The 25,589-nt window shown below is 40.0% G+C and overlaps 1 protein-coding gene across 2 annotated transcripts in view; it reads left to right on the top strand.

Moving 5' to 3' along the window:
• LOC120536964 (voltage-dependent T-type calcium channel subunit alpha-1I-like) overlaps nucleotides 1-25,589 on the top strand; it is an 808,892-nt gene that overhangs the window by 711,333 nt on the left and 71,970 nt on the right. For both annotated transcript variants that reach the window (XM_039765546.1, XM_039765545.1), the window contains exons 26-27: nucleotides 1,678-1,829; nucleotides 21,136-21,245. In XM_039765546.1, the coding sequence (XP_039621480.1) occupies nucleotides 1,678-1,829; nucleotides 21,136-21,245 (262 nt within the window). The remainder of the gene's footprint in view (nucleotides 1-1,677; nucleotides 1,830-21,135; nucleotides 21,246-25,589) is intronic.

Genomic DNA, 25,589 nt, shown 5'->3' with positions numbered 1-25,589 from the left:
AAGTATAGTAGGCAGGATAGACCAATAGATAGATAGATAGATAGATAGATAGATAGATAGATAGATAGATAGATAGATAGATAGATAGATAGATAGATAGATAGATAGATAGATAGATAGATAGGAGTTTTAGTATAATAGGCAGGATAGATTGGCAGATAGAAAGGTGGATCTGACATTATACTGTATATGTGTACAGTATGCAAATATAAGTGTAATTATTGCATGTTGTTTCTATGTTCAACATTATGCTTGTGTTTTGTGCTTTGCTGCATATTTTGTAGCCTTTAAATGTAAATTATACGCAATAAGTAGAAGAGTGCTTTAATTTAGCTAAAAATCAGTTAAATATAAATCTACTGATGAAGTGTTCTTGAATGTTTTGGTGTAATGGTTGTTAGAATTGGTTCTTTGATGGACTGGCTTCCTGTCCACAGCTGGTTCTTGCCTTGTGTCCAATACTGACTTTGGCTGTAGTAAACATACATCTTGTGGCACTCCAAAGCACATCTAGAAATAAAATATTTCTCTATGGATGTCCCCAGTTTGGATTGATGATCCGAGAATGTGGTGGTATATGTTCAATAATTCCACTTGATGGGTTTGTTCATCCATTGCTTATTTCCATTCAAGGTCATGGAGAGCCAGAGCTTATCCTGGTTGGTCAGAGCATACAAGGCAGGAACAAACCTTGGATGGGTTGAAAGTCCTAATTTGGAGAATTTGGTCCTCACCGACCTCGTATTAAAATAAATGAGTTTAAAGAAATGGAAGAATGGAGAAAAATATTCAGACTGAATGCGTTACGTATTTGATGACAAAAAGGTATTCTGTGTAATGCGTTTTCAAAACAATGGTAATTTGCAGAGCACACTTGCTATAATAGATCTGCAAGTCAGAAGTGCAAGTGATGTACCTTCTGTAAAGGGATTCTTATTGTTGGTTTCCATTCAGATATCCTGTTTTAAGGTTTTACCAAACTGTCTTTCCATTTGAGTGCTTTGGCGTACTAAATTTACCAATTGATTTGAGCAAACATTCAGATCACTTTACGTAATCATGAGTATTTTCCAAGGTGAATTTACCAAATGTCCTACTATCCTACCTCATTTTCAGGAATGTTGGTGTAATGAATTGACCAAGCCCAAATTTCGCATTCAGTCTGAATATTCCTGAGCACGGCCTTCGACACGAGCTTGAATGATTTATTTAGCAAAGTGATGAACAACTTTTAATTTGCAATTTTAGAAGTATTGATCTTCAATGTTTTATTTTTATTTAGTATGTACATTAAAAAAAAAAAGCAAACTAATCATTTCTGTATGTTATTATCTTCTAAATAATTTAGCAACTCATATTTTTAAAAAGCATTGAATTTCAGTCATTCAGCACGGCTTAATGAACGCTTCGGCTTGGCATTTTTCTATTAACAATCAAGATAAATTTGTCTTCTAATTCTTGTTTCAAGAGCAAGACAAGACTTTTGGAAGCTGCCCCAGTAAGTTTAGTTGAAACTCTACTCGACGACCACTATGGCTCACTTTCTTTTCATCTTGTAATGAACAAATGATGCTTATTCATGGGTCAGAATTGACAAATTCTGTTTTACTAATCTAGTGATTTGAACAAAACTTCAATCTACTTTATATTTCTCTCCTTTTTATCTTGCTATGGCAGAGGCCCAGCGACTGCCGTACTATGCCAGTTACAGTCCTGTGCGGCTCTTCATCCACTCCCTGTGCACAAGCCACTACCTCGACCTCTTCATCACGTTCATCATCTGCATTAACGTTGTTACCATGTCTCTGGAGCACTACAGCCAGCCAAAGGTAAGCACCAAAACAGCCAAGAGAGTAGTGCTAGATGGGTAAACTACCCAAAAAAAGGGACTCATCTGAAGGCTATAAATCAAATAGCATAAAAACTGAAAATATAGAAAGGAAATGCAACCTGGCATATCTACGAGAGGGCCGTGGCAAAGAAGGCCGTTTTAATCCAGGCAGTGAATTGTATTTCTTTCCATGTATCAATTATTCATTGCATAGCTAAAGAATTACAGCAGTATGAATTATAAGGAATAAAATTAAATTCAACATTTTTTATTAAAACTGTGTGTATAAAAATGTTTTCTTCAATGATTAATGAGATTAATAAGACTATTGATAAGTGAATGTAATGTCTTGCTAGTGTCATGACTGGGTTTCATATTTAATTTTTTTTCTGTCATTTTTGTACATCTTTTTCTTCAAGATTTTAAACAGCACAGAATTCACCTCAAAACTCGAATTTCACATAAGATTAACTCTTTCAGGGCGGATGTCGACTTTTGTCGAAATTCAGAGTTAGAAGATGGCGATTAGCTGTAAACTGTGCAAAAACTTGCCAATACATTTTAGTTTGATTTTCTTTGCTAGAAGGAACGTTAGCTTTGTTCATTGGACCTCAATTCCCAGTGTTTGCAGGAGTAGCGAAGAGCAAGCAACCTATACGGCATCGACATCTGGTGAGAGAACAAAGTGAACGAGCAAAGCAAAATATTCTGTGCAAAACATTTTGCGTTTTATCACTGAATTGGATTCTGACTTTGCGGACCCCGATTTTGATGCAAGTGTTTCTGGAGATCGAAAGTGGAAGTGAGGTTCTCGCATCAGCTGATCGGTCCCCAGCTGATTGTAGTGCTGAACACAGTCATGTAGCTGATGGGCCTACGGTAACATTGGCCTGGGAGGGCTGTCACATACAGGGTTGATGTACAAACCAGATTGATTCACACTGCAGTTGCCAATTGACAAGAATTATTTCTTTTTTTGGTTATTATTATTTTTTTATTATGATTCTTAGCTTTGTTAAAAGGACACGCTTTCGATTATTGAATAAGCTTGGCTCATATTTACCATTTTTTCCCCCCATCTGATTTTTTTTTTCACCGCAGACATAACAGCTTGGTGTACATTAGGCTATCAGAATGAATATTGATGTTCAATTATAATTATTCTTAAGAAAACTGCACACCATTTCTTCCGTATGACTACTTTCGAACGTTTGCCAGTGAATGCAATGTCTTGCTAGTGTCATGACTGACTTTTATTTATTTTTTTTCTGTCTCTGTTATATACCTTTTTTGAACTCTTCAAGCTTCTAAACACAGCAGAATTCATTTCAGCACCTGAACGTCACATAAGATTAATGCTTGGCAAGAATTTGTACTTTGTTTTCTGACTGATTTTTGATTATGATTCTTGGCTTTGTTTAAAGATAGGACACGTGAGTTTAGGCTTGGCTCACCTTTACCGTTTTCCCCTTCGTGTCGCTATTTTTCCTCTGTTTCTTTTTCACCGCAGACTTAACAGCTTGGTGTACATTTGACTAAATATCGATATTCAAATAATTCAAATCTATGTGAAAAAATTCTTAGTCGAAAGCAAATGCTGATGTTCGATTGTAAAAGTGTGGTTCTTTATCTTACCTGTCAATAATTTCGGTTTTCCAGATATGGCATGCTGCACTGCGTTTATATTTTGCATGCATTTTGCGCATCATTTCCAAAATCAGCATTTTTCATAATTTTTAATTGTTAGTTTGTATTGTCATTAATAAAACAGACACATTTTTCTACTGCACTGCTCTACTTTTCTTTTTAGTTAGCAGGTGTACTAGTTTTTAAACACTTCTCCAATGATCTCAAAGTATTGTTTTACCCCTAGTCCTGCTCCATTTCACTGTTGAATCTGAGATCCCTAATTTTCTGCTGCATTTATCATAACAAACAAAAGCTGCTTTCCTTTCTCATTAAATACCTGACGTATTTCTGATTTTCCATCCATCCATTTATTATCCTATATCCTAACTGCAGGGTCACGGGGGTCTACTAGAGCCAACACAGGTCACAAGGCAGGAAACAACCCCAGGCAGGGTGCCAGCCCACCGCAGGGCACACACACCCACACACCAAGCACACACTAGGGACAATTTAGGATCGCCAATGCACCTAACCTGCATGTCTTTGGATTATTATTATTATCATTATAACACCGTTTTGAAGAGTATTGTGGGTGTCAGGAAAGCATACTTAGCTACTTCATCCAGCCCGTGTCTTCTGGAGACTGCTGGCTTGACACATAATTCCTAAAACAAAGTCGTAATGAAAGGCGCCCCACTCTACAAATTTATCAAATTGGGCTGCTCCACATGCTTGATCTACCTTACACACTCTGTTTTCTTTCTTTTTTTTAACTATAACTACAATTTTGGCAATTAAATTACTTTTTTTTTTATTACTTAGTAGCCAAATTTTGTGTTCATAGGATTTATAAACGCTTTGAAATCAGTACTCTTTTTTTGGTCTTTTCACTGGTTCATGAAAACTCCCCCTACAAATGATATACCATTCAACTCATCTTAATGTCTAATTATGCAAGATGCCAAGCTTTTTGGGTTTCCCCCTATTATTAGCCCTTTAGACCCAATAATCTTAGCCAGCTAGAGGCATTCAGTGGCTCGCTCCTGTGAATCCAATCATCTAATACGACATACCCAACAACTGAGACCAACTAGTCTGTAAATGTCAGCGATAAAACCAAACAGGTTTAATCCTCTCTTCAGTTGGAGGGGTGGGCTTGTGGGCACAGGAGAGCTGACAACCAATGGATGCTCATCAGGAAGTACAATGTATAGACTGCAGCGGCAAGGAGTAAGGAACGTGCGTGTTTTGAACCTCACAAACAGGAGAGATGCTTGTCTTTTTAACGTCTTGTGTGTTTTACATAGTTTAAAATAGAATGAAAAAATAAATAAAGGGGCAGAGACTATGACTACTACCACCTTTCACAGCGCTGGTTCCAGTAAGCAGCACTGCGGCTTTGGAGCTCACAAACAGAAGAGATGCGTGCCTATTTAATGTCTCGTGTGTTTTACATAGTTTAAAACAGAATGAAAAAAAAAAACAAAGGTGCAGAGACTATGACGATTGTTAACCTGTTTCACAGTGCTGGTCTCATTAGGTGGTACTGTGGCTTTGGACCTCACAAACAGAAGACAGACTTGTCTGTCTGATGTCTCCAAATTTAAGTAACACGACAAAAAAAGGCAGAGACTGCAGCGGCTGTTAACTTTTCTTGCAGCGCCGGTTCCATTAGGTGACATTGGACCTCACAGATGGAATAGAGGCTCGTCTGTCTGACGTCTCATAATTTAAGTAATATGCCAAAATGGAAAAAAGCAAAAAAAAGGGTAGAGATTGTAGCTCAACTCACCACAGCTGTAAGCCCTTCACACACTGGTGAAGGGGGCAGCATGCTACTGACTGAAAAAAGGGGCAAACACAACTATATCAGAAAGTCGTAACCCAGTCAGTAAAGCAGACTTGCTCAGCCATTTTTAGTCATGTAATCAGACATGGTGCGGCGACAAGATCAGCGACCTGCACCATGATAAAAAAAGTTGTGTAATGTAACATCGCCAAGTTCATGGTTAGAGACATGTGTGGCATCATTTGAATGAACCGCTTTAAACTGCAATTTCTCTTTCTGCTTTAACTTAAGTTTAACTGCTTTTCTATATGTCATTGATTGCTGTAATGTATGTTAGCCGAGGGAGATCCATTAAATAAAAAGCTTACAATTACTGCTACTTGTCTTTAGTTGACTCTAAAATAAAATTGTTGTGATTGCTTTCAGCTTTCTTGTTTGGAGTACACCCATAAATTAAGAGCTGATGTTGGCTGCGTGCTAAATTATTGAGGTTTATTGCACAAAATAAATGTTTGCCCATGTCAGTAAGTAAGGTTGCAGTCAGTATGGAGCACATCATTAGCTGTAATCTCAATACATCTGTGCACACTGCTACACAGCAAAGCTGCCAGTCTTGAATTAATGCTAGAAAGTATAATGCATTTGTGCAATTCTGATGGGCGCTTCAGTGCATGCTGATAAGGTTGATACACGTGTGAGACGCGTCCCTAAAAGTGCAGGAGGGGAGTCATGTGCTGGCTGTGATGTAACATATTGTCATGTCACTTCAAGAGGTGGGACATAAGGCACTGCATGTGTTCAAAATGTCCCCAGCAGAGTTGAGCAGAGGAACATCCAGGACAGAAAAAGAGAAGGGCAACCAGGAAGAAACCATTTTTAGTCTTTCCAGGGGACTCCACTCCCAATAGAGAGAGATTTGAGTTCAAATTAGGATTGAAAGCCTATTGGGGTACAGAGGGATGCATGCAGTCCCAAGCTGACAGCATGCAGACTACTTTGTTCTGTTAAAATTGACATGCATCATTAGGTCTGCCTCAGAGATGAAGTCTTTTAACACTAGAATTACCAGAGTCTACGAAAAAACTCGTAGATCCGGCCCACCTTAAATCCGTTCGCACCTCTCCGCCAGCATCTTTTGTCCTCTAAATGTGCCAATAAAGACAAGCTGCAAGCAGCCAGCTATTCTATCCCCCCAATGACTTAGAAAGTGCACAAACTTCTCCCAGCTCATGCCTTGATTGATTAGCTGGGAATGAAGTAGAATTTTAGAGTGAAAATAATAGATTTTTATTTGGAACACACGCATTTCATGTGTGTTCCGTTTCTACAGTAATTTGTGTAAATACATTTTTAAAACAGAAACATTTTCATATTTTAGTAGTAAATGACAAAACGTAGGCATAAACTATGATTGCAGCTTGTCTTTATCGGCAGATTTAGAGGACAAAAGACGCTGGTGGAGAAGTGTGAACAGATTTAAGGTGGGATGGTTCTATGAGTTTTTTCATAGGCTCTGGTAATTCTAGTGTTAAAACAATGGAAGGTTCAGGAATATAAGGCAACATTAATGGAATTTCTAGCCTTGTGGTCCAGTTGTCAGAGTAGAGGGGTCCTTGACCCTGCAAGCGATTCTAGAACATTAGAAGAATCTAGATGAGAACAGGCCATTCAGCCCAACAAAGCTTGCCAGTCCTATGTGTTTTATTCTTCTAAAATAACATTAAGTCTACAACTTGGCCGGTTGTGATGCCAGGATGGCGTTTTAAGTCTCCTCAAGCATACAGATGCTATGAACACGCAAAACGGACAAGGATTATTATGATTAAACAAGAAATTGAGAATTCATGGTCAAAAGAAATAGCCATGGCCAAAATACCAGAAGTCAAGATGAAATCAAGCAATGAGAAACCAAAGGGAAATGCAGAGTCCTAAGTCAGATGTTGAAGAAGTCAAAACTGTTGCACCAAAAGTAACACTAGGACCTACTTGAATTGAAGCTAACTAGAACTAAAGACGACAAGAGATATTACATCCACTGTGGAATAACTGGATAGTGCAAATGTAGCCATATTTATACCTTAACTCCCCATGATAGTTTTAGGGGGGAGTATTGCTTTAAAACTGAACACCATGTATCAAAACAGAGTTACAATCGTTTTTGTCAGCTTCCTTTTTGTCATTACATGAATTACATCATTATATCATTACATTACGTGAGGTCCATCACTTAATATACAGCCTGAAATCACTGTAACAGGTGATATTTCTTGGTATGAACATTGCAATTAAATGTTTTATTACTTTGTGTTATGGTGGTGTACTATTGTCTAATTGGAGAAATGAACATATAAGAAAGTGAGGATAGCATTGTAGCACAATGTTTAATGCTGCTGCCTCATGCTTCCCCTGCCCCGACTGCTGTTCTTGTGGAATTTGCACTCCAATTTCTAGGAAGTTGTGTCTTGCCCCCCAAACACAGAGTGGTCATTTTCATTACCCCATATGGCTGGTTATATAAGTGGACTCTGTGAGGACTGTCATCCAGTCAACAGTTAGTCCTAAATCACACCTGGTCCATCTTGGATGGGTTTCGCCCCACCGCTCAGATGCCCAGTTGGCTTAAACACATTTGAGAATATTTAATTGGTCAGCCCAGCACTAACCAATAGGAAGGAGGTGGCTTGCTGGCCAAGGTCTCCAGGACTCTGACTGTGTCTGGCTGGTCTCTGACTCCATTTTTACAATCTGACCATGGTTCTACAGTTAACTGATGGACAGACATTGTTGCTTTTAATTTTTCTTAATGAGTTTCTATTTTGCTTTTGATGTATTTTCACAAATCTGCATCCTCATATGTGTCAGTTCTGTATTTAGTGAGTGGTCTCATCTATTCTTGCATTTTGCCTTGAGAGCTGTCGCTGTGCTTGGTGAGGAGCATTTTACAAGAACAACATCGTTTCTATTACTGTATTTCTGAGGTACCCATCTAGCTCTATTAAGTGGATTACTTGTGCATTTACCTCATTTATGGACACACATTGAACCTCCAACCTTTTTGGAAATGGGCCTTTCTCTAAATTGCCTTTCCCAACATTCTTGTATTTTTTCCCCTACATTTTTTTTTTCTTGTCTTGTTAGAAGGTCAAGGCTAGGGGGCTGTCAAAATACAGTGCATGTTAATGCCCATTGAGGCATAATTTTTGGGCTATACAAGAAATAAATTGTTGTTAATTATATTGAGATGAGTGGACTTTAAAGTTCCTTCTTGTTTAAGAACTGCAGAAATCCAGAGACGGGCCCAGAGATGGGCATTGAGCATGTAGAGGGGGCATTGCCTGTTTGAAATAGTTAAGGCTGCATCGCTTGATTGATTGATTAATTAATTAGGTGATTGACTGTGACTTGTTGTTCTCAAATCTCCTGAATAAACAATTTATAACCATAACCCTGATCAAAATTAGTTGTTTATGAAAATGGAAGGTTTGATTACTGATTGTTTTGACCTTCATTATGACTTTTATCATGGAGTAAGAACAATTAATGCATAATTAGCTGTCATTTCTGATATTATGAAAAAGGGCAACATTACATAAAGGGGTTATCAGTTGCATTATAAATGAATTATTAAATATCACTGTATACTTACTTATTTTAAGTATATGGTGATTTATTGTTCGATTAAATACGTGTTCCCAAAATCTGGAGGCCTCTTTATTTTGGGTTATGCATAACTATTATGTGAAATATCCCTGACTATAGTAAATGTTGCAGTCTTGGGTTTTTCTGTTAAGTAAAGAGTTGGTAGTCATTTTAAGATTAGGCAATTTATTACTTAATAAAGAGTTGGTAACATCTTCATTATGCCGAGGTATATGTTTAAATAAAGAGTTGTCAATAAATGTTTTAATAGTATGGCATACAGTGCCTTTGTATTTTACACAATTTATTATGTTGCAGCCTTCTGCTAAGATCATTTAAATTATTTTTTTCCCTCATCAAGCAACATTCAAAACAAGACAAAGCAAAACCACGAAATTTAAAAAATGCTTCAAGATAATTAGAAATATTAAACTGAACTATCCCATCAACTCAAGCCGTCAGACCCTTGCCTCTGTACTTAGCTGAAGTCCCTTTGCCAGTAATTACAGTCTGGAGTCTTCTTGGGTATGACATGACAAGTTTTGCACACCCGAATTTGGGGATTTTAAGCCATTTTCTTCTCTGTGGATCCTCTGAAGCTCTCTCAGGGTGGATGGAGACCATCAGTGAACAGGTACTTACAGGTCTCCAAAGATATTTGATTGGGTTCGTCCAGGAGCTGACTGAACTGCTCAAGGACTTTCGCGGAGTTGTTACTAAGACACTTCTGTATTGTCTTTGCTTTTTGCTTGGGGGGCATCATCTTGTTGGAAAGTGAATCTTTGGCCCAATCTGAGATCCAAAATCCTCTGTAGCAGATTTTTATTATGGATATCTCATTGCATTATTCAGCTTTCCCATAATCTTGACAAGCTTTCCAGTCCCGACTGCTGGAAAACAACACCACAGCATGAAGACACCACCATATTTTACTTCTGAAATGGTGATGTGCAGGTGATGAGTGGTGCCTACTTTCCTCCAGATGTGACACTTATAATTGAGGCCAAACAGTTCAATCTTGGTTTAATCAGATCATAGAATCTTGTTTTTCACAGTCCTTTAGGTGCCATTTTGCAAATATCAAGCAAGCTTCCATTTATCGTCTGGTCACTCTACCATAAAGCTCAGATTAGTGCAGTGTTGCAGCTGTGGTTGTCATTTTTGTGGATGATTCTACCATCTCCACATAGGTCCTCAGGACCTCATCCTTCGTGACCAACAGGTTCTTTGTCACCTCTCTTACCAAAGTTCACCCCCCAGCCCTAATTGTACAGTTTAGCCAGCCAGCCAGCCAAAAGAGTTGTAGCTATTCCAGACCTATTTGATGTAAGAATTATCGAAGCCACTGTACTCTTGGGAACCTTCAATTCTGCAAATTTTTTTTGTGTCCTTCCCAAGATGTGTACCTTGACACAATCCTATGTCTAAGCTCTGCAGGCAATTCATTCAACCACACCAGTGGGACCCTCTCTGGACCGGCCTTTCCTAATTCTGTCCATTCTATTGAGTTGACTTTAAATTACCTCCAAACAAAGTAGAAACATCTCAATGATGTTCAGAAGACGAGGATGCACCTGAGACAAACTCCCAGTGTCATAGCAAAGGGTCTATACACTTGTATCAATATAATATTTCAGTTTTTTTGTTTATTTTTCATAAATTTACAAAATTCCTCAAAATCCTTTTTTCCTTTGCCATTCTGAGGTAATGAATGTTACTCGATGAGAGTGAAAAAATTAGTCTAAATGATTTTAGCACAAGGCTTCAATATAACAGTGTGAAAAAGGTGAAGGAGTCTGAATACTTTTCGAGGGCACTGTATGACAGTAAATATATTTATTTTAAAAACCAAGTATTTGAGATTCTGTTTGATTTGTACAAATGGTAGTAAATGCGGGGGGAGTTAGATTCTTTATAAACTGTATGAACAGCTACCGTATATACTCGTGGATAAGTTCTACCGCGGATAAGTCAGGACTTGATTTTGCAGTATAATTTCTGGTATTTTATAATGTTGGTCATATAAGTTGAATGCAAAAAACTCACGCTATTGGTACAAGGGATTATGATATGCTAACGCCCACCTGAGAGAGTAACTACGGAGCACACTGCCTTTTTTTTCTATGTGGGTGCGGTTGCACTCACTCCAATCATCATGAAGAGTTTTGAGAGAGTGGTGCTGGGCCACATTCAGAGCAGCATACCGGACACCCTGGACCCCCTACAGTATGCCTACTGGCCCAACAGGTCCACCTCAGATGCAATCGCAACCACACTACATTATTCCCTCTCCCATCTAGAGAACAAAGACTCCTACATCAGGATGCTCTTTGTGTACTACAGCTCCACCTTTAACACAGTTATCTTCCATAAATTCACCCATAAACTGTCTGCACTTGGCCTGCACCGTACCCTCTGTGACTAGCTCCTAGACTTTCTGACTGCAGGCCACAGTCTTTCAGGATTAGTAATAGGATTTCAGCCACCATTATCACAAATACAGGCACCCCACAGGGATGCGTCCTCAGCCCCGTCCTCTACACCCTGTTCACCCATGACTGTGTCACCTCCCGCAAAGATAACATCATCCTAAAGTTCGCAGATGACACCGCAGTGATAGGACACATCACTGGTGGGGATGAGGCGGCCTACAGGAGGGAGTGACCAGTCTGGTGTCATGGTGTGAGGACAACAACCTCACCCTCAACACAGACAAGACGAAGGAGATGATAGTGAACATGAGGAAGGAGAGGAGACCTCACCGGACACTGTTCATCCGAGGGCTTGGAGTGGAGAGGGTGAGCAGCTTTAAATACCTGGGCGTCTACATTAGTGAGGACCTCACTTGGACACTTAACACCACACAGCTGGTCAAGAGGGCTCAACAGCAGCTGTACTTTCTGAGGAGGCTGAGGAAGTTTGGTATGTCAACTAAGATCCTCTGCAACATTTACAGCTGCATTGTTGACATCATCTTGACCAGCTGCATCACCGTGTGGTGCGGCAACACTTCTGCTGTGGACCGCAAACGCCTGCAGAGAGTGATAAAGACTGCTGAGAAGATCACCAGGACCCCACTGCCCTCTCTGCAGAGTCTGCAGAAGAACTGCCTTGATCCTCAGGGAACCCACCTACCCCCAACACGAACTGTTCACACTTCTACCCTCAGGCAGGTGGTACAGAAGTATGAAATGTAGGACTTCCAGACTAAAGAGCATTTTCTTCCCCAAGGCCATTAGACTCCAAAATAACTGACTGGAGTTTATAACCATGGTTCACCTCACTCTATCTACCTCACACAACTGTATTTGACATGTCCATCACACACCTACCTGAACAATTACACTTTATACTTCTATTCTGTTTTTATACTTTATGCCGCCTTTGTTACTTATCATCTGTTTGCTACTTATAATTTATGTTTATCTTTATACGTTGGTTTGTTAACCATTGGCATTTAGTGTGGACAGCAAAGAAAGAATTTAATTGTACAAGGAAATGTGTTTCCTTTCTGGGCACATGACAATAAACTTTGAACTTTGAATGCACTGTATCAGTGCATGCTCTCTCTCTCTCTTTCTCTCTGTATTGAGCCTATTGTGACCAAACGTTAATACCCGAACTATTCCGAAGCAACGGTTTCACTGTTTTGTGTTTTTGTATATCACACCCTCATACACCTTTATCGTAAGAGCATCCCTTATCTACGATGGAGCGTTCAATCAGATGAAAATATGAAGCTGGTTTTAAATTAAAAGTCATTGAAGTGGTGAAAGAAATTGGTAACTGCGCTGCTGCAACAAAATTCCATGCGTCTGAGAAACTGACACGAGATTGGAGGTGGTAAAAAGATGTTAAAAAAATTAAGTGTCGCATTTTTGAACGGCCGTATAAGTTGGGGTCTGATTTTATGATCGATTTTTCTGGTTTCAAGACCCAAATTATACATGGGCATATACTGTAGATAGATAGATACGGTATTTGTTTGGTGAATAGGAGTTAAACCATGGCTTAGACCAGAGTTTCTCAACCTTCTTGTATTGGCACACTTTTTGTAACCAAATTCATCCCAAGGCATACCACTATTTTACTAACCACAAAACATCCTATCTCATCCACGTCCCTAACTGTCCAAAGGAGCGGGACTACTGGAGAAGCTGGTAAAAAAAGCAGCAGTGAGATCAGTGTTCGCAGACATTGCACTTAGTGAGCACTTCGGAGGAATCTCGAGGCTGTTCTGCCCTATTGTTCTCCCCTCTGTGCCTCAGAGGCAACTGGAATGCCCACCAGCCCTGTGAGGCTCACTGGTGATCTCACACCTAGACAGATGAACTCTTGGAGACTGGAGGTGCATCTTAAGTAGGCTCTAAGTGTTGTGTCTGCAACATAGCGATTGCAGAGCTGCTTTTGTGCCAGCTTCTCCAGGCAGTCCTGTCCTCCTCATACTGGTCTCGACCATCCATGGAGGTTGTCCCTCTCAGGTTCAGACTCAAGTGCACTTCACTATTGTTTCCACAGCACATCTGAGTTACTCTCACACAATGCGGCAAACTGTTTGGAAAACACTGGCTTACACAGCTTAAGGGCTGCCATGTGGTTAGATTGTGTGGGTGTACATTACAGCTGGAGAAGAAGGTTAAGCCATCGATCTAAGGGTGGTTGGTCAAGGCCTGAGTATTAAATAGAATTGCCTTAACAGTAGAAGGCAAATTATGTAATACGACTCCCTGCAGTCATTCTCTTACTCATTCCCATTATTATGATTGATTTGTTTTAACGGTGCTACTGTGAAGTCCCTTCTGTTCATCACCAACGTTATCCACATCGAAAAGAATGGCTGGAGTGTGCCCATCATAATTTAACAATCGATGATCAAATCAATGAACAAATTCAGGCTCTTCAGGTGCCCATTAAGCTCATGATAGGTTATGGGAGTGTCTAGAAGATAAATGAAGAATGTCTTCAAATTACCTCTAAGAAAAGCAAAAGAGGGATAATTTTACCTCTGATTCAAAGATATTCAGGAAGAAAAAGGAAATTGCTGCTTGGGATTTACTGAACATTTTGCCAATGAGCTCCTGTCCCTCCCTATATTTGTATTATAAATTGTCATAAGAACGACAAAATGATTATATTTTTGTGTATATTATTCCTGGCTGCAAATGGATAATTAGGTATCGATTTGTACAGATTAAAGTCCAGAATGGAACTGATTTGCTAGCACAAAGGTGGCGGCTTTAAAGGAGAGCGGAGGAAGTGAAGTCATCATTGGGGCCAGAACCGGAAGTGATGTAATTGGGCCTGTGACTGGAAATGATGTCATCAATTGGACCAGAAGCAGAAGAAGCGTCATTGAGGCTGGAACCAGATGTTACGCCATTGGTGCCATGTGGAATTTCCCTTAAGTGGTCTGCAGAGAAGTGAGAGGAAGAGTTAGTACACTCCGCCACCCCTTGGTCTGGCACGGAATTACTCTCATTCGGGCAGCCTCCCATGTGCATGTGTGTTACAAAATGAAGATTTATTTAGTTCCTTCCATTACTGATATTGTACATGCAATCTACATGAAGTAAAACAATCAATACACTCCTGAAATAACCTCTCTCTCTCATTCTCTCTCCTTTCAAACTCGTTTGCCAATCATTAAAATTAACATTAATCACCGTTAGTTCAATGCGCCCTCCTACTCCACCTTCCTCTTTTTGGATCCAAGTCAGATTAGCTCCTTCCTATGGAACGGCAAAAGATCTGCTGTCAAACACTCCTCTTCTCATTAGATGAGGACGTGTGGAGGTATCTCCCCTCTGGATTTTGAAATGTACCACTGGGCTATGTTCTTCGCCCACTACGGCTGAACCTCCCACTTTTCCCGTATTCTGGCTACTTATAGAAACAAATCATCCATTAGCCCCCCGCTCTGCAACACCTACCAAAATGTAAGGTTTTGGCCATCAGACTAAAGCCACTGCACATGATCAAAAACACACGTATGGTATGGTGGTGTCAGCATGTCATGGGAATGCCTCACTGTAGCAGGCCAACCTAGAAGGCTTGTGAGGGTAAAATGAAAGCAGCAAAATACATTGAAATCCCGGAGGAAAAGATGATGTAGCTTTTCAGACACCTGTGACTTGGGAGAACATTTGTTATCCAACAAGGCAACGACACCAAGAACAAAGCTAAAGCTACACAGGAATGCCTTAAAACAGCAATGTAAATGTTCTTGAGTGGAGGAGTCAGAGTCCACTTGGCAGCCAAACTGAAATTTGAGACTGGACTTGATAAAAGTTGTTCATTCACAATTTACGTGACAGAGTCTGAGTAGTTTTCAAGGAGGAATGGGGAAAAAATTGGCAGTGTGGAAATATGCAAAGCTGATAGAGACCTGTACTCACAGACTCAAGGCTGTCATGGCTGACAAAGGGCCATTTACTACATACTAATTTGATGGGGTGGAATCCTTATGTAATCAATTTATGTTAACTTTACATTTTTATAAATTGATTTTAAATTGGACATTAAGACTTTTTCTATCGATCAGTGTCAAAAAAACCAAATTAATTCCATTCTGATTCAATGTTGCATTTCAATAAAATAAGAAACCACCCATGGGGTGAATCCTTTCAATAGGACTAGGAAAGAGTGGTTCATAGTTCCTGGGTTTTATATAGACTGGAGCTGAGTCTTGGCCTAGTCCATATCGAGGTGACCTTTGCATGTTTTCTTCTGCTGATTCCAAAGATGTGGATTTTATACTTTATCATCTCTCTAAATTGGCCCTGTATGGATTTGTGTGAATGTGCCTAACAGTCATCCAGAGTTCCATCCTGGTGTTGTTAACTACTTTGAAATTAGATTGAACAGGTATGATAAATGGACAAACGGGTAGATTGGTAAAAGAACTACCGTATATACTCGCATATAAGTTGGGTCTTGAAACCCTAAAGATCGATCATAAAATCAGACCCCGACTTATACTAAATTAAATGCGAGACATTTTTTTTTTTTAAGTCTTCTTGTCTCCTCCAAACTCGCACCAGTTTCTCAGACACATTGAATTCTGTTCCAGCAGTGCAGTTACCAATTTCTTTCGCCACTTCAACGACTTTTAATTTAAAACCAGCTTTATATTTTCTTCTGACCGAACACTCCATTGTATATACAATATAGTTGTATGAGGGTGTGAAATACAAGAAACACAAAAGAGTGCAAATGTCACTTTAGAATTGTTCTGGTATTACTGTGTGGTCACGTAGGCACAATACATAGAAAAAAAGGCAGTGTGCTCCGTGGTTACTCTCTCAGGTGGGAGAACTTAAATGCCAGTTGTGGAACGAGCCCCGGACACAGACAGGCAGACATGTTATTAAGCACCACCACACGTTTATTAACAGTTACTATTTACAAATATCAATAAAGTGCCGCACAAACGCCCAAGACTCCCCAAAGTCCAGGCCTCACACTGCCTCTTTGCTTCAGGCCGCCTCCACTCTCTCTCCACCTAGCTCAGTCCTTCTCCTCATCCGACTCCAGCCTTGAATGAACGGAGGAGGCCCCTTTTATAGCCACCTGGATGTGCTCCAGGTGTCTTCCAGTAACCTTTCACTGGCACTCCCCTGTGTGGCGGAAGCACCGGCTGTATACCCGGAAGCACTCCTGGTGACCCTGATCCTCTTCCCCCCAGCACTTCCAGGTGTGGTGGAAGTGCTGAGGTCCAGGGCTCTCTAGGTATTGGGGCGCCCCCTGGTGGCAACCACAGGCCCCTACAGGGTTGAGCTTCCAAGCTCCCTACCCGTGGTCCCCAAAGTAACCACGGCGGTCACCCCCTCGTGGTCTGGAGGAGGTGTAAGCCCTCCTCTGGTCCTCCTGGGGGTCCCGGCAGTGTAGCAGCCCCAGGCACTCGCCACACAGTATATACGGTATTTCCCTGTATGGTTCTTGTGTTCAACACAGGTATACGTTTCCACCCTCTAGAACGCTGTGCTGAGATTAGTTTAAGTTTATAGTCTAATTCCCCTTTTGTAAATAGTTATGCCGAACTTATCTTTGGTATTTTGAGGAGGGGCAGTAGATGCTCTGGTAGGAAAACAGCTACACAACTGCACAGGTATCCCAAAGCAAACATAAGTCATGGAGTACTACAGGGCCCATATGCACCTCTTGACCAAAACAGTCATCCCAGCATGAATCCGTTATGGCGGCATAGGGGAAGCAGCTTAGTGAAACCATTAGATTTTGAGTTAGAGGGCCCAAGAACAAAGTGCAGGGGTGCTTGCTGGAGAGGAAGATTTGGAGTTTGTAAATCTGCGGGCATGCATGCGTGTGAGCTCGAGTTCACTGATTGAGAGTATTCCTATCTGAACACAGTGAATAATGTAATGTGCATGGTAGATGTCAACAGGGATTGGAAGGAAAACTCCTGCGGCCTTCTAAACCTGGATAACGGACAAACACTAGACGCCATCGTCTGTCTTGTATCTTTTGTTGGTGTTTTTTTTGACTCAAAGTCCTTCTGGACCTCTCATAGAAGAGCAGGCAGAGCACGGAACTCGTTTTATGTCCCCATCAAGAGAATGTGGGGGCAAAACCAGTGAGCTCCTTGACAGCTTAGTTTTTTTCTTTTGGAGAGTTTTTCTTTCTCTTGATCAACCTTTTGAAAGAAGAAGAAAAATAAATCAAATTTTTTTCTTCTACTTTTTCTTGTTTTATAATTTGAATTCTTACATCACTGGAACAGTGTTTAACAGTCACTGTTGATGGCAATTTTGCTGACATTTTCTAAGATAGAACTGTTTTTGTATCATCTGCTATTTCTGTTTCTGTATCTCTCTGTACTACTCTGGTTTACCTCAGTCATGACCTATATGATGTCCCAGGATGAGGGCAGTGTAGCGATTTCGTTTGCACTCCACATCACAAACTCTTTAATTGGCTTTGGTGATCTAAGTTCGTAAATGGATGAATGTAAAAAGTTACCTCGTGTAACTCCCTTGGGATGCTTGGCTAGCCTGGAAAGCGTCACTGATTCACATAAAGAGCCAATGTACTGTTTGTTTAATTTTAAAAGATTTGGGAACTCAGGCGTGTATTAAGCCCTAAATTACTCCGAACACTGCACCCAACAAGGATAACACATTCACCACAACATCTTATGAAAAACAATAATGTATTAAAGGACATCAATTCAATCTTCTTGAAAGACAACAGAATGACACATACCCTCCTCCTGACAGTATTATTTGTAAGATGCTAGGGGTCGCTGTCGCCCGTTTCAATCCATCAGACAGACATACTGAACGCAGGGTAAAATCACCAAGAACATATTTGATTATCTTCTTCTTGTTTTCAGTGCCTCCAAGCACTTCCGCCACCATACACAGGCAATTCAATAACAACAATCACAATAAAAAACACAAATCTCTCCTCCACTCTTCCCAGAAAGCTCTGCCCTACTACCTCCCAACTCCAGCTTGCTTGCTGGTTCTCCAACAGTCCTTTATATAGTCCTTCACCCGGAAGTGCTTCTGTCCTTCTCTCCACGTGACTCGTCAGCACTTCTGGGTCAGATGGAGAACTTGCAATTTCTTCAGCCCAGAAGTATTTCCGTGCTTCTGTCCCCGTGACTTTGATGCACTTCCGGGCTATGTAAACAGTAGGGAATCCCCAGTCTCCCTGCAGCGTCTCCTGGTGGCACCCATGGTACCCAGCAGGGCTGTGTTACCGAACTCCAAGTCCCATAGTACCCTGTGGGCATCCAGGGCACCGCTGTATTCCAAGGAAGCTGCCATCTATCATTGTGGAAGAGGCAGTGTCCTTGATAAGCTGCTTTCCTCCATCCTTCTGTTGCTGGGGTTTACCGTCTGGGATAAACTGCCAGCCATCCCTTACACATTATAGACCAAAACATGAAAAACAGAAACTGCAATAACCAGTCCTAATCTTCAATGAACTGGAAGTGTTCCGGTATAACAAGTCCCAAGCAAAACAATAAAGTTACTAGAGTTTATTGTCATTGTAACAAATACAACAAAATTAGGTGTAGTCCCTGCAGTGTCAAAATATAAATAAATATAATTACAAAAGGATAAGAAAGAATAAGAAGAAATAAGGTAGAACACAAACATTCAAACATAAGACCTTAATTGCACATGAAACACTATTGCACAAGATGACATCTGTTGCACTGCTGCATTGGAGGTGATTAGATGGCATTCAGTGCCCTAATAGCAACAGGGTAGAAGCTGTTATTCAGTCTATTAGTCTTTATTTAGTTAGTTTAGTTAGTTTTACCAGAGAGTCAAACACAGGCATTTGTATTGGCATCCAAAGAGGTACCCCTTTTAAAAGGAAAGATAACAAGTCCTCTTCTTCTAATGCACTCTAAATTCTACAGGCCACTTAGGATAGACTCAAATGTCCTTCAGCTCCTTTCCAATTTCCTTATTTTTCTTCTCCTCTTCACCATCCTCTTCCTTGTTGTTTTGTTTTTTTTTTTTTTTACCAACCAGTCCACTCAGGACCTTTCCTAAATAATGCTGGGTAATTCCCTTAAGGTCATAGATAGCCAAATTCATCTTGCCTGAAGAAGGGGCCTGAGTTGCCTTGAAAGCTTAGTAGTATAACCTTACTAGTTAGCCAATAAAAGGTGTCATTTTGCTTAATGTCTCACTACAAACCTCAAAGAAATGCATACAAAACATTCAGCAGGCAAACCATAGTAGCAAGACCACTACACTTGTTATGGACTAACAGCCCACCCATGGTTTGCTCCTGCCTTGCACAAAATATTCCTCACATTGGCTCCAAAAACCAAGGCTGGATTAAGCAAACTCAATTAATGTTGAAGAGGTGGATGGTCAGAGTATCTCTACAATGATGGTTCCTACTCCTCCTACCTTGCTTGCATTGCTCCCAGAGTTTGATTGCACTGGATTAAGAAATGAATGAACAGATGATACTGGACAAAGTCCAGTAATGTTGTTCATCAAGAAAGCAGGGCTTCATCGAGGGTTGTTTTTTCCGGTGCTACCAGGATGGGCACCAGTTCCTTTAAACTGGATTAAGTCATCCAATTTTAGGAGATTGGGGTGGGTCTGGAGCCTAACCCAACTTTCATGGGGCGCAAGGCAGGGGACAGGGCACCAGTCCATTGCCAGTTGAATACATTCACACATACCAGGGCCAATGTAGTGTCGCCAGTTCACCAAACTTGAATGTCAGGACAGTGGGAGGAAACACACTTAGACGCAGGGAGAACTTGGAAGCAAACCCTGCTTTCCTTACGACTGTGCCAATCCACATTGGATTAAAGGGGTTCAGTAACTAGATGAGTGTATGGATGATGTAAATTAAGTAGCTCAGAACTTTACACCCAAACAGCCGGGATTGGTTTCTAGCCCTCTTAATGGTTAACAGAGAAATAAATGAATATATAAAGTAAATGTCTGTAACTTGTTTACAGGATAAAATATATAACATATATGGAAGCTTTTTAGGAAAAAAGAATAAGTAAAAAGCTTTCCCAGAAGGCAGCAATGAATGAAAGTGAAGGCAGCAGTTTAGCATGGGGTGAAAGCGCTCTTCTAACCCCATTCACCCTGACTCTTTAATTAACCTACAAGGTCTCCTTATGTTTTTTTTTTTTTTTATAATATTTCTCCATTGTCTTAATAATTGATAATGTTTAACTGAGTTCTAAGGCTTTGGCTGAAAAATATTCCTTTGTTAAAATGGTCCAATTAATCATAAAGCTGAGACAATTAATTAATCTGGCAAACCAGTGTGGGTCTGAAAGCACTGAGCGCTCCAAGGATTGGAATCTGAGAACCGCACTATAATTAAATTATTTGTTGTGGACATCTGCAGCTCTGACACATTTAATTATTATTTTTTTTAACTTTCTGAATTAAATCTCTGATTGGCTAAACCCAGCGAAGCTTGTAGAAGTGCAACAGGAAGACAAACAACAGCCGTGTGTGATGTTTTAATGTTGGCGGCCTCATCTTATTTGATGTGTTGTGTTTCTTTCAACATTCTTGTCTAAATAAACCACTTGGATTCACCTGGTCGATGAAAGGTCAGCGGAAGAGAGGAAATTTACAGAGCAAATTGAGAAGGAAAAGGGCAGGAGGGAAAAACGAAGAGAAAAGCAAAAAAAGCTTCTTAGCCTCTCAGTGAGCCGACAGGGAGCGTCTGTAGGCTGCCAGTGGAGGAGCCGTTTTTAACAAGTCTTATTCTTTATCCACAGTCACTTGAGATCGGTCTGAAGTACTGCAATTACTTTTTCACGACCACCTTCGTCCTGGAGGCCATGCTGAAGCTCGTTGCTTTTGGATTTCGACGTTTCTTTAAAGACAGGTGAGACTGGAGTGGGGAGTGAATAATGGTAAGCCCGGGTGTTGGCGATATTCATGTTGCCAGTAACCGGTTAATCCAAAACGTCTATAATATTTTAATACTTGTGGAGTATTATAATGAAACGAATGCCATGCATTATTTGTTTGTGCAATGCAGATGAGGAGAGGTCATTAAATGAGTTGTCAGTGTTCATTTTTAATAAACAGGACTGTTGTGGTGTGAAATTTTGTATACATGTCGAAAAATATTTTGTGTGTCTTTATTTGTAACTTAGACAAAGCAATGTAATATTAGTGTTATATCATTAATAAGAACAGCAATGGTTTGATGTTTAACTAACAGCCATCCCCCTTTAGGACTAGGAGTCAGGAAAGGGAATACTTTTATGACAGGGTCATGGGAAGTGCCTAAAACCAGTTCAGCAAGTGATTGATTTTCTGCAGGACTCTCTCAATCAACCCCTATGGGAAAGCAAGACTACTGAGCTAGCAAGCATCAGCTCAACAAATGGTTTTGGGGTCAGGTGTGAAAGGTATTGTGTGCCCCCATTGGTTTGAAGTATGGCTGTTTGGGATTGGTTTGAATCAGAGGCCATTCAGTAGCGCAATGCCCTATTAGTGTAAGGATTTGGACAAAGAATGCCTATATTTGGTTGCTTTACCCCTACCTCTCTCTCTCTCACACCATCATGATGAAGGAGCATCTCACACACCATGGCCTGAAAAGAAGACCACACTGAGAAGCACAACTCAGCAGCCATATTTAGACAAGCATGTGGCTTGTTCTTAAGAAAGCTGACTAAAAATGATGACTTAACTAGAGACATTTTAAGTAACTAACGAGTTTGTGGGTCCGTGTACGTTTTGGTATTTGAAATTTCATTTTAGAAGCAAAAACGAAAAAACGAAAATGAAAGGAATTTTCAGATTTTGATTTTTGATTAAAGAATAAATTGAGGGAAAATAAGTATTTTTTTAATTCTGTGGTAACAAATAGCAGTCATAAATTTAAAATTACACATACTTTTCTGGATTTATTTGTGATTCAAATAATGAAAGTGTAATAGCTCAAAAACAACAAAACAGACGCATTTTCGTTGTCTGAAACCGGAGGTGGTACTTCTTCTGCGCAATTTCAGACAACACGTGCGAATAGTCCTCCTCACAACACATCGATTGACGGCCTTGAAGTTACACTGCATGGCATCAGCAGAGGATGGACCGTTACGTTGTGACACTCCGTGATGAGGACATGACTGCATCTTTCAGGTAAAAATACAAGCTTTGCAAACTTTACTTCATTGATGTAGCAGTTCTTTTATGAACGTTATTGTTGTTACTTACTGTGAAACAGCTAACATTTGGTGATTTCATTTACTAACACTAAGTCTGGCAATTTTTATAGTGCTAATATTTGGAATGGCTGTTCATTGACAAATGCAACACACGTTAAGAAAACTTTCTGTAAATCACGTTGCTTTCCTATCATGTTACACTTGTGCGCATTGTTAATACTCGAAATGTTTAAGTATAATAGCTCAAAAACAACAAAACAGACGCATTTTCGTTGTTTGAAACTGGAAGTACTTCTTATTCTGCGCGATTTTTGACAACACGTGCGAATAGTCCTCCTCACAACACATCGATCGATGGCCTTGAAGTTACACTGGCATCAGCAGAGGATGGACCATTACGTTGTGACACTCCGAGATGAGGACATGACTGCAGAAAAACTGAGTCGCATCTTTCAGGTAAAAATTCAAGCTTTGCAAACTTTACTTCATTGATGTAGCAGTTCTTTTATGAACATTATTGTTTGTACTTACTGCAAAATAAAGGGTATTTTCTCGATCTCGTTTGATGCATTTTTCTTTTCTGATGTGCAAAAGAACATCAAATAAGTATCTCTTTTTCTTTTTTAATAATATTTTCTGAAACGAAATTTCAAATACCAAAAAGTACAGGGACCTATCAGGTTATATGGTTGCCAGTATTCAAATGTACTTTACTTATTGTTATTATTTTATGAATATTAATATCAATAATTAATTATAATAATAATTAATAATATCAATAATACATTATTTAAAGTGTAACTTAGCTCCTTCTTGTCTTTTAATTTATCTAATTGCCTGAGGTTATAGATGTAGAAGGGAAGGTCGGGAGATATTAGAAAGTACCATACCTTATAAACAGTGGTAAGTCTACGGGATTTGGGGCATTCCGACAAAGGCTACCACATTAGAGAATACAAAAGGGGAAAGTCGAGTAACATAGAACTCTACCAAGACGAAACTCAGGACCTTCACAGTGTTTTAGTTGAGACACTTGAGCCTCATTGAACTAGACAGTCACATTTCAGAGACCAAAGGGTACACACAACATCATAATGGCTCCCTAGATTTTATTTCATCCTTAACTCAAGAAGTGTCTATTTTATTTAAGAGGGCCATTCCTTTTTCTCTATTCTAGAAGACAGGTCTACCGCTTAGTGTCGGTCAATATTGTAATACTTTTTTGGCTTTTTAAAAGTCATTCTATTGATGAGTTTCTGACTGATGCTGCATTTTAATTTTGTTTGTACCTAGTGATGGCGCATATGGCAGTGGTGCTGTATCCTTAAGAAGAAAATGTCTGGGCCTTTGAATTATCTGTGCTTCAGGTGGACATATAGGGGATTCAGGCAGTATTCAGAGCCCTTCAATTTCTTCACATTTTATTGTGTTGTAGATTTAATTTGAATTGAATACATTTGCCATTTTCACCCATCAATCTACATTCTCTAACCCAGAAGGACATGTTTTTAAGAAAAGCTTGTAACAATCATAAAGTGAAATCTCTCCGACCCTTTGTTGTGGCATTCCAGATTGTGGTCAGGTCTTTAATTCTCTTCGAGATGCATCTAGAACATGATTGGAGTCCACCTGTGGCCAGTTTAATTGATTGGACAATTTAGAAAGGCACACTCCTGTGTATTTAAGGCCCAACACTTCACACTGCATGTCAGGATGAAAAGCACACCATACAGTCCAAGGAACTCTCTATAGACTATCGTGATTAAACTGTGGTGATGCATTCATCAAGGGAAGAGGATGAATTTCCAAAGCTCTGAGTGTTCCCACAAGCACAGTGGCCTCAATAATTGTGAAATGGAAGTTTTGGAACCATCAGGATTCTTCATATAGTTAGCCATTCGACTAAACTGAGTAACTGGACAAGAAGATCCTTGGTCAGGGTGGTGGACAAGAAAGCCTGCTGTGTTAGTGACTATGCGGTAAAGAAGAAAGTGATCATCTCCGACAGGATGCAGGGTAGCAGAAGATAATGAATTAGCCAATCAGCCTTTATTTTATATTGCATCCTTCATCAAACACCCGGACACTTTAGAAGGCACAATCACTACATAAGTATAAGGCCATTTATCCATCCATCCATTATCCAACCCGCTATATCCTAAATACAGGGTCACAGGGTCTGCTGGAGCCAATCGCAGCCAACAAAGGGCACAAGGCAGGAAACAAACCCCAGGCAGGGCGCCAGCCCACCGCAGTAAGGTCATTCAGTACATGGTAAACTAGAAGGAAACAAACTGGAGTCTGCTTAAGTAACAATGACCAAACACAGAAGCAGACGACAGGTTGAGATGTCAAAAGTGTGCAGTCAGGTTCAGTACAATACATCTAAAGTACTCAATTTAGAGAATATAACATACTAAAGGCAATTAAGGTCCGAGCAAGACTTAATGCCGGCAACCATAAAAACTTCACAGCTAAACCCAGGCAGCAAATTTTTAAAGACGTTAAGTCTCTTAGGTGAATGGGTGTTCAGGTGCTATGTAGCAAGATTTTTAGAATAGTTTCAAGAATCTCAGGCATCTGGCGGGTCGATAAGAAACAATCAACAACGACAGGATGTATGGCTTTGTAGGTACAGTAAGTGAAAATTCATTGTAGATAATGCAGTGTTGTAATGGAAACCAGTGTGTGTGAGTCAGGCATGATGTTCTTGTTGCATTTATAAGACCTATAGCAGCAACATTTGGAATTTGCAGTTTCGTAACACCTTCAGTAGGAAGGCTAATGCAATGTTGTGGCTAGTTCTCATATTATCTTTGATAGACATATCCCAGTTCTGCTAACCAAGAAGTTCATTTCTAGACTGTCATTATCAAGTGGGTCGGGGCACCTATTTTCTGTGTGTTCTCCTAGAAAAAAGATTTACTTGTAGCTGGCTGATGCCATTTCAAAAATAATTAGACCCTTTGCTGCTTTCGAGGGTGGCTAAATGGTTAGCTTGCTGACTCACAACTTCATGAGACAAGGTAAGAATCCTGTTTGCGTGCGTA

The sequence above is a fragment of the Polypterus senegalus genome, chromosome 10, assembly GCF_016835505.1.
Source record: "Polypterus senegalus isolate Bchr_013 chromosome 10, ASM1683550v1, whole genome shotgun sequence".
In the NCBI taxonomy this organism is placed as follows: Eukaryota; Metazoa; Chordata; class Cladistia; order Polypteriformes; family Polypteridae; genus Polypterus; species Polypterus senegalus.
This window is presented reverse-complemented; position numbering and strand designations above follow the sequence as displayed.